General features: G+C 55.9%; 1 protein-coding gene across 3 annotated transcripts in view; it reads left to right on the forward strand.

Moving 5' to 3' along the window:
• Positions 1 to 14,554, forward strand: part of DSCAML1 (DS cell adhesion molecule like 1) — a 94,546-nt gene that overhangs the window by 75,008 nt on the left and 4,984 nt on the right. For all 3 annotated transcript variants that reach the window (XM_089537941.1, XM_089537942.1, XM_089537943.1), the window contains 10 exons: positions 3,419 to 3,659; positions 5,087 to 5,233; positions 6,677 to 6,832; positions 8,707 to 8,846; positions 10,698 to 10,851; positions 10,948 to 11,065; positions 11,197 to 11,360; positions 11,633 to 11,731; positions 13,500 to 13,688; positions 14,163 to 14,450. In XM_089537941.1, the coding sequence (XP_089394067.1) occupies positions 3,419 to 3,659; positions 5,087 to 5,233; positions 6,677 to 6,832; positions 8,707 to 8,846; positions 10,698 to 10,851; positions 10,948 to 11,065; positions 11,197 to 11,360; positions 11,633 to 11,731; positions 13,500 to 13,688; positions 14,163 to 14,450 (1,696 nt within the window). The remainder of the gene's footprint in view (positions 1 to 3,418; positions 3,660 to 5,086; positions 5,234 to 6,676; positions 6,833 to 8,706; positions 8,847 to 10,697; positions 10,852 to 10,947; positions 11,066 to 11,196; positions 11,361 to 11,632; positions 11,732 to 13,499; positions 13,689 to 14,162; positions 14,451 to 14,554) is intronic.

The following is a 14,554-nucleotide window of genomic DNA, read 5'->3' on the forward strand; positions in this document are numbered from 1 at the left end:
TGTTCCTGCAGATGCCTGAATTACATCCCATTTGGAATGCGGGGCTGCCTTTGAAGAGTGTTTGGAAACTTGAGTTTCCAAATTTCCAAGTACAGAGAGCTGCATGCAGCCTGGGTGAGACCAGGGAGTTTATCAGACGTGAGTTTTTGGACTCTCAATTCCACTAAGGAAGTGAAAAAAACATTGCGCAATGACCTTATAACGCAATGTTCTACCACATTGCTTGCTTTTCCGTCAAACCCCCGAAACATTATGTTAGCTCTACAATTGCGCAAAAGTTGTGATTTGCGTGATGCGAAAACATGCATAGCAGAACTTTTTACTACACCACCTCCTTCCTTTTGTCTTGAACATTTCACATCAACATATTTTTGCATGCTCCTTGGAGGTTTTGGTGGCATCCTGACCTTTGTGCTTCCGGGGGAGAGAGGGGAGAAGCCCCTTCCAGTTTCTAGCCTCCTATGCATTCCTTCAGGACAGAGTACGGGGCAGGAGTGGAAGGCTCTTTGGGGCTCCTTCAATTTCTAGCCTCCTAGGTGTTCTTGCAGGCCAGAGGAACGGGGCTGGAATGGATGAACTTTTAGGGTCCCTTTAATTTCTAGCCTCCAGCGTTTTCCCTCAGGACATAATAAGGGGCTGGAATGGATGACCCTTTGGGGTCCCTTCAATTTCTAGCCTCCTAGGTGTTCATGCAGGGCAGAGGAACGGGGCTGGAATGGATGACCTTTTAGGGTCCCTTTAATTTCTAGCATCCAACGTTTTCCCTCAGGACATAATAAGGAGCTGGAATAGATGACCCTTTGGGGTCCCTTCAATTTCTAGCCTCCTAGGTGTTCTTGCAGGGCAGAGGAATTGGGCTGGAATGGATGACCCTTTGGGGTCCCTTTAATTTCTAGGATCCTACGTGTTCCAGCAGGACTGAAGAAGGGGATGCACCGAATGGCCCTTGGGGGAATCCCTTGCATACATTAGTTGTACGTACCCCCCACTCCCACCCCCCCTCCCCCGGGGTTGTCCTGAAAAAGGAAGGCCACCAGAAGGGAATGGGGTGAAAAAGCAGCTCAACATCATGGGAACTTTGCAATCAGTAACATTTGCGTCGCTTTGCATTTCTGCCTACCACATCAAACCATTTCGCTACGCATTCGCAAGGGTAACGGGAGACAAAGGCCTGATTTCCCTTGTTTCCCGTAGTGCACAAAAAGGGGAGGAATGACGCTAAAACCACGGGAGCGTTGTGCAACGGGCTCCCATAGAAATGAATGGCGTCTGGAAGAACATCATGCTATCACGTTATTGTGCAATTTTGGTGGCAGGGAAATCGCCCAAAACTCGCGTCTAATAAACTCCCAGGACTGGTTCCAGGGTCCTTACTGCTCCGCAGCACCAGCAGCTCCACTGGCTACTGATTTATTTGCGGGATCATTTCAAAGTGCTGGCTATGGCCTACAAAGTCCTAAACGGCTCATCCCCCCATGAGCTAGCCTAGACCCTGAGCAGATCCTTGCAAGAGGCTGCTTTCTCAGCCCCACCAGCTTTACAGGTACGGCTGGTGGGAATACGAGATGGGGCCTTCCCTGTAGCTGCCCCACGCTCCAGATTTCCCTTCCTAGAGGCTAGATGAAGCCCCTTCCTGCCATCCTCTGGTGGCCATCAAAGACTTCTTTTACACCAACAGGTCTTTCAAGGTGCGATGTATTGCTTTAAACTGTACCATTTTTACTTTTGTCATTTTAAGTGCATTCTTCTCCTGCCGGAGGGGCCCCCATGTGCTGCCCCACACTCCCACTGCCCAGAGTGCCCCCCGCGGGTGGGTTTGCCCCCATGACCCCCCCAGTTGCTCTCCTCGGACCATTCTTGCAGAGGATCAGGGCCGGCCGGAAGGAGACGCCCAAGAGGCAGAGGGATGAAGGTTCAGGTTGTTTGGCTGTGATCTGTTCAGACAGATGCCGATAAAGTTTAGACCCTGATTTATTTTATGCAAGCTGTATAATGAAAAATAAAATTGATTAGCAAGTTAGGAGTCAGAATTAAATGGCCAGTTGGTAAAATTAAAGTCAGGGCACGCCTTGCTGCTCCCACTTCTCCTGCAGCCGTTTCAGTGATGAAAAACAAATTAATGAAAAATAAGATTCACTTGAAATGTAAGTCACTCTGGTTTAAGGCTGTTTCACTGAGATGGATCACTCTAGCTTGCCCACATAAATTTTTCGTCAGCCCTATTGATTTGTTAATGCTTCAAAGAAATATTGTTTAGATTGATTTGGACCTGACCTCTTGGATTTTTAAAGCCTGCGGGCCTCCGCTCACCCATTTTTCACCACCCAGCTTGATTCATGTCATGTTGGAGCTGCTCCTGAGCCATTTCCTAAAATTGCAACCTCCTCACAAGCCAGTTATTACAGCCGTTTATCCTCCTGCAAGACTCCAACCTTCGCACTCCTGAGAGCAATTGACTGACGCCTCCAACCCACAGCAGAACCCAAATATCTCTGTCTGCCATCTGACTCATGAATGGGGCCCCCAGGTTGCTACCTTTGCTTTGTAAATAGACAGAGGCTCCTAAAGGGATGAGGGGGGAGAGCAAGAGGGGTGTCCTCCTTCACTGCCACCCAGAGAAAGTCTCAGTGACGGAGCAGCCGGGAAGGGAATGCACTTGCCCCTCAGGCCCCAAAGGGCCCAACCTTCTGGGATGTCCTTTGGTGTGGTCCGCACCCCCTGAACCTCCTCCCCCCCAGTTATGCCACTGAACACAGGCACTGGGCCTGGAGCAGAGGATGGGCTGGTTCGCTAGGAGGCCGCCTCTGACTTTCCTGCTTTGGCAGAAAGGTGGTTGCTTTTCTGCCAAAAATTCTGTTTGATGCATTAACAAGATGTAGACACTCCAACATGAAAAAGGTCTTTCCCCTTGACATCCATTTCACACTAAATGCCAAGGTACAGATGATAGCAGTGGACAGGCTTTCCTGACATTGGCCCCTCTTTCCTGGAGTGGCTTATTACAGGATGGGCTTAGCCAGGCATGACTACCAAACTCCTGGAACATTCCCCAAATGGTGCCGGAGTCAGTGCCTCCTTTGCTTGGAGTGTCTGGATACTGGCTCTCCAGGGCACTAAGCCTATGCCCACCTGTGCCCTCCCCTGATGGCACACCCTCCCCTCACCTGGGTCCTATTCTGCTAGTCGGTTCACATGGCTCCACTCCACGCATCAGTCACATTAGGCGGTTGCAGCCAGCATGAGGATGCAGCACTGCTGAAAGCCCTTCAGCTTCTTCTTAGGATGCGATGGGCAGCTGCCACGCCAGACGGGTCCGTTGTCATGTCCAGCCAGCCCCCTCATCCCTGGAGGACCTCCTGGGTGGCCTTCCATACCCTGCCCCTGCCAGGCATCTCTCTGAAATTCCCCATACCTGCAGGCACCAAAGAAGGAGCTCCAGAACGGGGTCATCCGGGGCTACCAAATTGGCTACCGGGAGAACAGCCCCGGGAGCAACGGGCAATACAGCATCGTGGAGATGAAGGCCACAGGTGACAGCGAGGTCTACACTCTTGACAACCTGAAGAAGTTTGCCCAGTACGGCGTGGTGGTGCAGGCTTTCAACCGGGCCGGCACTGGGCCCTCCTCCAGCGAGATCAATGCCACCACCTTGGAAGATGGTGAGTCAGGGCACATGGGTCTGCAGCCGTTGTAGGGGTCCCTGGTCTCCCCTCTTCCCTTGTGGGACGCCGAGAGGCCTGGCAGGGCCCTTGGCCGCTGCCTGTCTGAGCCAAATGGATGGAGCGCCTCAGACAACCAGGGAGCTAAAAGGGCCAACTTATTTAAAAGCGTGTTTGGGAATGGAAATAGCTGCTGCGTGGCTCTGCCAGAGCAGAAGGAGACAGAGGGGAACCCAGTGCCACCCCTGGGACTGACTGGGTAAAAATGTCTAGGGCAAGCTTTCATGGCCAAAAGCTTGTGCTAGGAATTCTCCTACAGACTGAGAGGTTGCTAGAAATTTAGTCTCAAAGGTGCCACTGGAATCCAAAGACCTGGCTGTGTTAGCCGATCCCTTTGCAACTTGCCCAAGGACTGTGCCCAGTGCATCCCTTTTTAATCGGGGCTTTTTAACTTGTTTTATTTTTAAGGGCCAAGATGGGCCCCAATTCCCTCCTTCAGGCGCCATCTTGGAGAGACTGAAGAAACACCTTCTTACCCACCCAGCAAAACCTTGACAACGTGACCAATTGTGGCCCCTCTCTGCCCGCCTTGCCCCACAGGAACCCTGCCCCGCTGTTGCTCTGCTCCTGTGCAGCAGTTGCCAGCTGCCTTGCCCGCTCAACTGCCAGCTGCCTTGCCAGCCAAAGGGCAGCTGATGCCCTCCGCCAAACATATCCTTCTGCTTTCCATGAGGGAGAGATCATCCCCGGCCTTGGAGCTGTTTTAACAACAAAATAAAAGTTTCTTCCTCCATTTGCTCAGCAGTTTTTCATACTTAATTAAGGCCCTTGTTAGCCTGTCAGAGAACCACCATTTCCTGGCTAGATTAGCGCTCCGCCTGGGGTCTTCAAGGGCCCCTGTTTTAGCAATAGTGTCTTTCTCATAATTATATTACCTTCATTTTGTTCAAACGGACTCTCTATTAGTTTATAGCACCCGGCCCCTAATTGCACAGTGCTTATAGTTTTACACCTAAGTAATATGAAACAATAATCATTTTCAAAGCGGATCATTAGGATGATGTATTGTCATTTAAATGCTCATAAAAATTACAGTTCTCTCTTTGGGGGCAGAGGGATCTCATTACCTCTGCCCCACGTGTTCCCTCCTTCGTTCCCTTGCTCTGTCATTCTTCCTTCCTCCTTCCCTTAAGCAGTGCTGCACCAGCAGGGGTCTCCAGAGAATGAGGAGGAGTGCAAGGAGATTGCCATGGGCAGGCTTTGGCTGGCACCTGTGCCCAGGAGCCTTGGGGAGTGAGCCAGCAAGCAACGGGATGCTTCGCACAGAAGGGGGCAGGGGACCCCCATGGGGCCCTTGGGAGCAGCTGTGAATGGGTGTGTGTTGGGATGTGCAGCCCCTTCCCCAACACATGCTTCCGTCTCCTCAGTGCCCAGCCAGCCTCCTGAGAATGTGCGGGCCTTGTCCATCACTTCCGACGTGGCCGTGATCTCCTGGTCGGAGCCCCCCCGCAGCACCCTGAACGGCGTTCTCAAGGGTTACCGGGTCATCTTCTGGTCTCTCTACATGGATGGGGGTGAGTGGCAAAGTGGTTCTGTGCAGCCAACATGGCAGGTGGGTGGGTGGTCTTATGGGCTGCAGAGGGGCCTCTATCCCAGGCAGTGGGACAGTGGGGGGTGGGATGGCACTGGCCTTTGCCCTGTGCAGGCACAGGCCTTCCCACCTCCAGCCCCCTGTGGGCTCGATCCTAAGCCCACCGCTCGCCTGCGGCCCAGTGCTTGCCCCACCAGGTAGGCCATGCAATTCTGTGAGCTCCATTTTCAGGGGTTTTTTTGGAAGTCACTTGGGAAAAGGAACATTTGCAAAGGCATCCCCAGCCCCCTCTCAGCCTCTTCCTCATTTCTTGCTGCCATTCTGCTGTCCTCCCCTGTGATCCTTTGCAAAATTGGCAAAGCCCAGAGGTTAGCTGGGGGAACAAACACCCTGAGAGAGCAAGTGGTGGGGTGGGTGTCCGTGAGGAAGGGGAGAGGGACGGGGCTGGCAGGCTCCATGGGGTGGCCTGTGCTGCCTTGGTCTCAGCCTCTGAGGGGTCTGTGGAAGGCCTCTGGGGTGGCAGTGGTGCCCAGGGGCTGAGAGGGGGTGCAGGCTCTCTGAGGCTGGGTTGAGATGGGGTGCCCCTAGAGTGGCCAGGTGGCCCTTGTTATAAGGGATGGCCCAGATTTGAGGACTAGAAAGTCTGTCCCTTCTAGGGCTGACAGGTGCCCCTTGTTAGAACGGATGCCCCATATTTGAGGGTCAGAAAGCTTTTCCTTTCCGACTGAACAAGGTGCCAAAATACCCCACATTTTAGGATGGGAGTCCTGCATAATGCCAGAATTGTGTGCATCATGTGATTTACGAACATGGATAATATGCTGATTTTACAGAAAAATATGTGGTGAACTGAACTGAAATCAATTCTTTAATTTGGTATTTATGTAGTGCACAAACTTGTAAATAGCTCTGTCCTGATTGCCCAGTCTGCATGACATGAATATCATCCATCCTTTATAGCTACTTTAAATCTGGCAACACTAATGGGGACCTATGAAGTGTGAGCAGCAGTGCCACAGGCATCTGTGCGTGTGAGTGTTTGCACATATGCACCTGCTTGCACGGGTGTGAGAGTCCAAAGAGCTCTTTGGGCTTTGTAGCCCATACTCTCCATCCATAAAACGCCAACTGGTTGCCAGGGAGCCTACCTACACTCACAGACACACACTCAGAAACACCCCCACCCCACCCACCACCCACCCCCGAGGTCAGGAAATTGTTCTGCAGCTCTATAATGACCAAACGGGAGGTTGCTCAGGGACTGACCCAGCTGGCCATGGGTTGTTTTGGGGTCAGTAACATGAGGTTCATGCTGGCTGGGTGTGGAGCCCCTCAGCTGGATGGATGGATGGATGGATGGATGGATGGATGGATGGATGGATGGATGGGGAGATGGACTGACCAGCCCCTCATGCTTCTTGTGCAGAGTGGGGGGAGATGCAGAACATCACCACCACCCGCGAGCGGGCGGAGCTGCGTGGCCTGGAGAAGTTCACCAACTACAGCGTGCAGGTCCTGGCCTACACCCAGGCGGGCGACGGGGTGCGCAGCAACGTGCTCCACATCCAGACCAAGGAGGACAGTGAGTGCGGGGGCACGGGGTGGGCAGGTGGGCAGGTGTGTGTCTGTGGCTCCCTTCCTGGGATCTACTGGTTTCCCCGTCGTGATCATCTGCTGCCCTCTGGTGGTTGCTTCCAGCCCTGGCAGCGGCTGCCTTGTCACAGCTGGACGATGGTCCTTTGCTGTTGACGCCGACATCACTGCTGCTGCTCTGCTGCTGTTACTACTGAGGGTGGTGGTGGTTTTGGCTCCCTGGGTCCTGCCCTGTAGCCCCCAGCCCCAGCAAGAGCCAGCCAGTCTCAGCCAGAGATTCTGCCGCATTTTCTACCCTCCCCAGCCTCCACCAGCAGTGGATGGGAAGGTGCAGCAGCTCCCCTTTTCTCCTCCCACAGAGGTTGGGGGCTCTTCCCTTAAGCTGTGCTCCCCTCCTCAGCAACCAGGCCCCCATAGAGTAAGTGCATGAGAACTAAGAAAACTGAGCCTGGATTTGGAGGGCAATGCCTAGAACAGGATGCGGGATGCTACTGGGCGGTTATTCCCTTGTGTCAATGGCACTACAGTACCAGGCATGGAGATAAGGAGCCTTTGGGTCAGGCTGTAAGAGCTCTCACCATCTTGGTCCAGTGGAAACTGGATGAGAGCAGAGAACCTCCTGGGGCTTCTGTGCAGAAGTGCTGGGCAGAGGCAGGGCAAAGGGGCCTTCCCTGGGCAGCTCCTGTGGGGAGAGAGCCAAGGAACAAGGGGGCCACTGGGCCTGTGGTGGAGGAAGGCCCCCTGGAACACGGCCCACAGGGGTGGGAGTCTGGTTTCATCCCTGGCACAGCAGGCACCCTTGTGCCTGGCATGGCAAAACTGGATCCTCTCTGCTGCTGGGGCTGGCTTGACACTGGGCCCTTCTCCTTTTCCTGAAACTGTGCACCTCTCTGCTGAGAGCTTCTTCTGCCTTTGGTCTCCTTGCCCGATATAAATGGCTAGCCACTCAGCCAGCCTCCAGTCTCTTCCCTGCTCCTGGCTTATGGAGTGGCATGGCCTGGCTTCTGCGCTGGATCATCCCCCGTCTTTTTGGAGCTCTGGGGCTCATTCAAAATTAAACCCTGTCTCATTTAGCGGGAGTCCTGAGACTGGAGCTCCTGCCTCTGCCAGAACAAATTGTGTCACTCTTTTCTTGACGACATCATCTTCCCCCTTCACCCCACTGCCTTCTGGATTGTGGGTTTGTCTGGCTGGAGCTCTCCTGCCAGAAAATGGGCAAGTGGACGGAGGCAGGCCATGGTGACCACTCCAGAGTTTGGGCTGCAGATGAAAGGGCTGGGCTGCGTGAGAGGAAGGAATGGCTCCTTTTCCCTTGGCAGCCCCCCACAGCTCTCCTCAGACCACTATTAGAATGGCAGGGAAGGGCAATCTGTACTAGGTTGGAAGGCACAGTTTTTCTGCCTCCACAAAGTGGTGCAGCATTGGGGGCTGGGGACCATTTCAGCAGGCTTGTGCCGCTTGCTCCCGGAGCTTTGTGTGGGGCCCTGTCTGTTGAAATATTCACACAACTGCCTGCTTTGGCCTACTTTGGAGTCCATTAAGCTGCAGCTCCCAGCCCCCCCACCTCCCCCGTCTCTGAGCCGGAAGGTGCCTGGAGGCTCCCAATGCCACAAAGGCTGTGCTTGCTGCTTCTTTAGCTGCAAGGGATAGACGGCCCAAGAGTGAGCAGGACTGGCAGTGCCATGGGTGACCATTGGCCCCGTCTGGGCAGGCACACAGGAACCCCCAGCCCCGTGCCCACACCAGGCTCCCCCACACTCCCTTGGGCAGAAGGGTGCTCCCGGCCGGCTCCATGCTCCCCTGCTCAGCCACAGCCCCACAGGAACCAGCCCTCACCCCTCTTCTCTCATTCTCTTCACCCAGTTCCAGGTCCTCCGGCAGGAATAAAAGCGGTCCCATCCTCAGCCAGCAGCGTGGTGGTCTCCTGGCTTCCCCCCACTAAGCCCAATGGGATCATCCGGAAGTACACCATCTTCTGCTCCAGCCCTGGCTCTGGGCAGCCGGTGAGTGAGTAGCCGGTGGGGAGGGCAGGTGTGTGGGTCAGTCTGTACTCCGCACTGAGCTAGCAGCAGAAGGACAAGATGGCCTTCCTCCCTCAGCCCCAAACTCCTTTGCACAGCACTGCTGAAGCCACTGTGGGGCAAGGCTGGCTCCCCTCTTGAAACACCTATTGGGACAAGGAGGCCCTAGACAGCTCCAAGGGAGTCCTTAAGGCTCCTAGCACTGCCAGGACAGGAAAGCACAGGATGGGCAGGGGCACTCGCCACCCTCTTTGCTACCCCCAGTACGTGGTCCTCCTGCAGCGAAAGACAGTTTCCCCTCCCCAGGGGACATTATTGCATGTCCCGAGCCCCGGCATGGACCATGGCTGAGAGGCACGGAGGGGTGAGCACCCTGGTCCTCCTCCCGGTGGCCTCCCCATTGCCTGACCGCCACAGTCCACCACCTGTTTGTTTAAATTGAGCCCTACCTTCCCACTGACATTGAGACTCAGTAACAGCACTAGAACAAGATTCATGGAGAACACCTCAGCCCAGCAAAGAAAGAGGGTGGCATTTTGCAGGGTGGAATTTTCCCATGCCCAGCCTGCTGCCACCTTCCTGGGAGCAGCAGCAGTCAAAGGCCCTTTCTGGCCATCTGTCTGTCCGTCCGTCCAGTGCCCTGGGGTACAGCATCTCCCCTCCCTTTATTTCCTGGAGAGGGGGTGGGTGGACAGGAGACCTGTCTGCATATCAAAATCTCCTCCTCAGGTTCATTTCAATATCTGAGCTACTGGTTTCCAAGGCAACATAATCTTTTCATCAAAGCAACGGGTAAAACCACTGGGATCCAATATTGTTTCCTTGGCATCTTGTCAAGACTGTCATCTGGCTTTAAAATTATGTATGCAATGCAATATTTATGTGTGCCCATTTAAATATGCAATGCCTGGTGGGGACTCCAGGCACACATGCACACACATGCATTAGCCTGTACAAAGGCATGCACCCAGCGCAGTGGGCCAAGCATCCCAGGCATACATGCCAGCAGCTGGCCAGTGAGCATCTCCATTTCTCTGTCCAAATGTTCACCCAGAAGACTGAAGCTCCTGGCACTCTTGCCAGCCTTGTCATGCCCAATGGAGGCCCGGTTTGCCAGCCTGTCTGCTCCTGTAATGCAGGGGTCTGGGCCACTGCATGCCCACCAGGCTAAGAAGGGACATGGGGACGCCTTCATTGGGTCCCATTGCCTTGAAGCCTTCGAAGGTCTGGGCACAGTTCTGGCTGCTGCCTGGTTTTGGCACCAGGTACGGGAAGCCCCACTGACCGAGTGGCTGGGTACAGTGTGGCCCTCCAATGCTATTTCTGTGGCACCCAACCCCTCCATCACAGCAACAGAAGGAAGACCTCCCTCACAGGGTCTAGTATGGCTGGGAGCAACATGGCTACTAGCCACAATAGTGGCCTCCAATCTTAGGGGCATCTGAAAGCCACCTGCAAAGGAACACAAGCCTCATAGGACGGGACCAACACGCTCGTCTCCTGGCAGCAGTGGGCTCCCTCCTGCTGGGGCTGGGGAAGGGGTCCGATTAACCGAAAACTCTGGGAATGGTGGAGCATGGAGGGCCTGATCCAGTGCCAGGCTACTTCTGCTGTTCTTTGTTAAACTGCAGAGTGGGCTTCTGGCAGCCAACGTGACCAAGTAAACTCAGGCAGATTTAACTGGACAAGATGAAGCCACGGGGGGCCTGGTGGCTTTCTGTCTGCCCCACTGGGGCTGGAGGTGGGTGGGGGCCCCATGGTGGGGCCCTGCTGGGCTGGAGTGGCAGCCATGGCAGCCTGACTTTGTCCTCCCCTCCCCTTCCTCTTGTCCAGGCCCCCAGCGAATATGAAACAAGCCCCGAACAACTCTTCTACCGCATTGCCCACCTTAACCGGGGGCAGCAGTACCTGCTGTGGGTGGCAGCAGTCACTTCTGCAGGACGAGGCAACCTCAGTGAGAAGGTCACCATTGAGCCAGCTGGCAAAGGTGTGCCCTGGGAGGAGATGGGCAGCTGGGGGAGTGGGTGGTCCTGGTGGTGCTGGGCACAGGGGCCCTTCTCACCCTTGGCATTTCTGCTTCTAGCCCCAGCCAAGATAATTTCATTTGGGGGCACAGTCACCACCCCATGGATGAAGGATGTGCGCTTGCCCTGCAATTCAGTTGGGGAGCCCACTCCAGCTGTGCGGTGGACCAAGGACAGGTGAGGAAAGAGGAAGGGGAAGGGAAGGGGAGCACTGGCCCCCTGCCAAATGTGGGCCAATTCCCCCCCCCCCCCATGGCCACTTGACTCATGGCTGTCTGGGGCACACACACACTATTCTTCCGTTCCAGTGACGACTCGGCCATCCCTGTGGCCATGGACGGACACCGCCAGATCCAGGGCAATGGCACCATGACCCTGCGCTCTGTGAAGGCGGAGGACTCCGGCTACTACACCTGCACGGCCACCAATACATGGGGGTTTGACACCATCATTGTCAACCTGCTGGTGCAAGGTGAGCCAGAGGGAGGTGCCCACCGGGCATGGGTCAGGGCTTGCCCTCCAGACAGACTCTAGGGCCAGAGGGGCAGGCGCACCCACTGACCCACACGCTGCCCCCTCCCTGCAAGGATGTCTGCTCTTGGCAGTGGTGGGCTTCACTTCCTTTGGTGTCATTGGTGAGCCAGTTGCCATGTGTCAGACTGCCTACCATGGTGGCTCTACCCACCAGCCGGGCATGGGTTCTGAGGTCCAGCAACAGCTCACACGCTGCTTGTCTCAACCCAGTGCCGCCAGACCAGCCACGGCTGACCGTGTCCAAGACCTCTGCGTCCTCTATCACCTTGGCCTGGATCCCTGGAGACAACGGTGGCAGCTCCATCCGAGGTATGTGTGTGTTTGTGTGTGCATGCACGCGCCCTGGTGCCCCTCTCCTTTTGCATAGGGCTCCTGGAGGGCCAGATGGGTATGGCCAAAAGGACTCCAGCTGCTCCACTGGCCACCATGGAGCCAGCCTTTCCCGAGCCCCCTCCCAGCTCAGGCTGGGGTCTTTTGGGGAGGGAGTCTTCCTTAGCAGCGTGACCCTTTTGACACTTCCGTGGCTGTAAGGTTGTACTTTTCCCTGGATGTCAAGCCCTCTGGGGCTGTTGCCAAGGTGCCTGAAGCTGGATGCCAGCCTTACAGACCGCTGATACCTGATCCTGTGGCATGGAGGATTGGTGTGTGTGTGTGAGCCCTCGGCTTCTGTTGGAGGGCAGCGGGGGGCAGCAGGGGGTGTATTGTGGGGGGAGGCTTAGCATCCTGCTTGCACTTGGCACTGGGGGGCAGAGCAGGCAGAGAGTCCAGTGTGTGTGCCGTTTTGGCCCTTGGTCCTAGGGTCCTCCCCAGGGCAGAAGGAGTGGGCCAGAAAAGCACTCTCCATGCCACAGGGACAATGGAGGACACTCCCTTGGGGATTTTGGTGGAGTCTCCTTCTTTGGAGGACTTTAATCAGAGGCTGGATGGCCAGCTTTCAATGGGGTGCTTTGACTGTGAGTTCCTGCATGGCAGAAGGGGGTTGGACTGGATCAGGGCCCTTGGGGTCCCTTCCAACTATGATTCTATGATTCTATGGTTCTATAGTTCTAGGGCTGGCAACCCATTCACCCCTCCTGGTGCCACTCTCCCTCACCTGGCGCTTTCTGCCCGGACGGGGAGCTGAATTGGTGACCTGCTCCAGCTACTATACCTCCCTGCCACTCTGTGGTTCTCCTCGTGTGGAAAGGCTTTCCTTGACCGCTCAGCATCAGGTCCCATTTGCCAGGCCTGGGGTCTCCCAGGGAAGCAGTGGCAGCCCCAGAAAGAGGAGGTAGCCTTCGCTCTGCAATTAATTAAAAGCGTGGAAGTAATTACAAGCCGATCTCCCCACCCAGCAGCTCTCACTCCAGTGGCTTGATTGGTTTCCTTTTAATTGGCTTAGAATAACTGATGACAACCAGAGAGGACCCTGGCCTGCCAGGTCTGTGCAATGGCTGAAAGGGGGGCTGGGCTGGGGGGAAATGGGGTCCTTGGTAGAGGAAGCTAACCTGTCTCGAGTGAGAGTATAGAGTACAACCTGGCACCCTTGACATTCCCTGACAGCCAGTTGAGGGGTTCTCCCCCAGTCCTCCTCAGAGGCTCCTCAGAGGCTGGGACTGTGCCAGGGCCCTCCTGCCACTGCCACCCCTGGGCTCTGCCCACTGAGCTACAGCCCTTCCTGCCCCCCTGGGTCCCAGGAGTGCAGGTTGTGCCCAGTCACTTATTGGAAAGGGTCCCAGACAGCAGGACTCCCACCAGCTGCCCATCCAAGCAGCACTGACTCCTCCCCAGTCAGCCTCTGGCCCACTGTGTGCCCCAGAGGGTGCCTGGTGCTTCTGCCAACCTTCTGCCCCCCATCCCTTCTTGGAACAATACCCCTCTCCTGCTCCTCCTCCAGCCTAAAGGGGTCAAGCCTCAGGGACAGAGGAATAAGTTGCCAGCAGAAAGCCCCTCACAGAAGCCCTAGGGGTCCACAACACACCTGTGCTCCATGCGACTGCCACCTGGCAGGCATCTTCAGGCAAGGAAAGCCTCCCCGGTCACTCTGCCCTCCTGTGGCACCAGTCCTTTGTGACCCCATGCCCCCTTGGCTTTGCAGGCTTTGTGCTCCAGTACTCGGTGGACAACAGCGAGGAGTGGAAGGATGTCTTCATCACTTCCTCTGAGCGCTCCTTCAAGCTGGAGAGCCTGAAGTGCGGGACGTGGTACAAGGTAAAGCTGGCCGCCAAGAACAGCGTTGGGGCTGGGCGCATCAGCGAGATCATCGAGGCCAAGACCCACGGAAGAGGTGAGGGGTTGGCGGGGTCAGCTCCTCTGCCCTCAAATGGCCCTTAGGTCTGTCTCTGTTGCAAGAGTGTGGGGAGGGGCTGGCTTAGTTTGGAAAGTGCAGTGGAGGTTTTGGGGATCTGCGAGGAGCAGACCTTATGGTCAGGGCTGAGAGGCTGGCTTTGGAAAAGGTAGGAGGCCAGTGGCCCTCTCCGCCAGCAGGGCATCGTCCTTCCGAGAACACCTCCTGCCCCGGCCCCTGCCCAGCGAGCGCCAGGCCTTCCTCTTCCTCTTCCTCCTGCCTTGCTTCAGGGGCTCCTGCAGAGCAATGGTGGGTGTGAGGTGTCCATCTCCTTGGCATGCCACCCACTCAGAGGGCACCTAGGCCACGCCACTTGGGCTCTTTTGAGGTTCTTTTGAGTAGCTTCTCTCCAAGTTGCTTCCAGATCATAGCCACCTTCACATAGCAAGGCCTGGCCCTCTCCTTGCCTTGCAGAGCCTTCCTTCAACAAGGACCAGCACCTGTTCACCCACATTAACGCCACGCACGCCAGGCTGAACCTGCAGGGCTGGAACAGTGGGGGCTGCCCCATTCTGGCCATCATCCTGGAGTACCGGCCAAAGGGCACCTGGGCATGGCAAGGCTTGCGGGCCAACTACTCCAATGAAGTCTTCCTGACAGAGCTGAGGGAAGCCACATGGTACGAGCTGCGCATGAAGGCGTGCAACAGTGCCGGCTGCGGCAACGAGAGTGTGCAGTTTGCCACACTGGACTACGATGGCAGTGAGTGAGGGGGGCCAGGGCAGCGGGTGGGAAGCACCAGGGGAATGGAGGAAGCCCCCTGGCGGGTGTAGGCATGTGGCCCCTGAGCTCCCTGTCTCTGCCCC

This window comes from Sceloporus occidentalis, unplaced genomic scaffold (genome assembly GCF_023333645.1).
Source record: "Sceloporus occidentalis isolate IW3139 unplaced genomic scaffold, rSceOcc1.0.p SCAF_9, whole genome shotgun sequence".
Taxonomy (NCBI): Eukaryota; Metazoa; Chordata; class Lepidosauria; order Squamata; family Phrynosomatidae; genus Sceloporus; species Sceloporus occidentalis.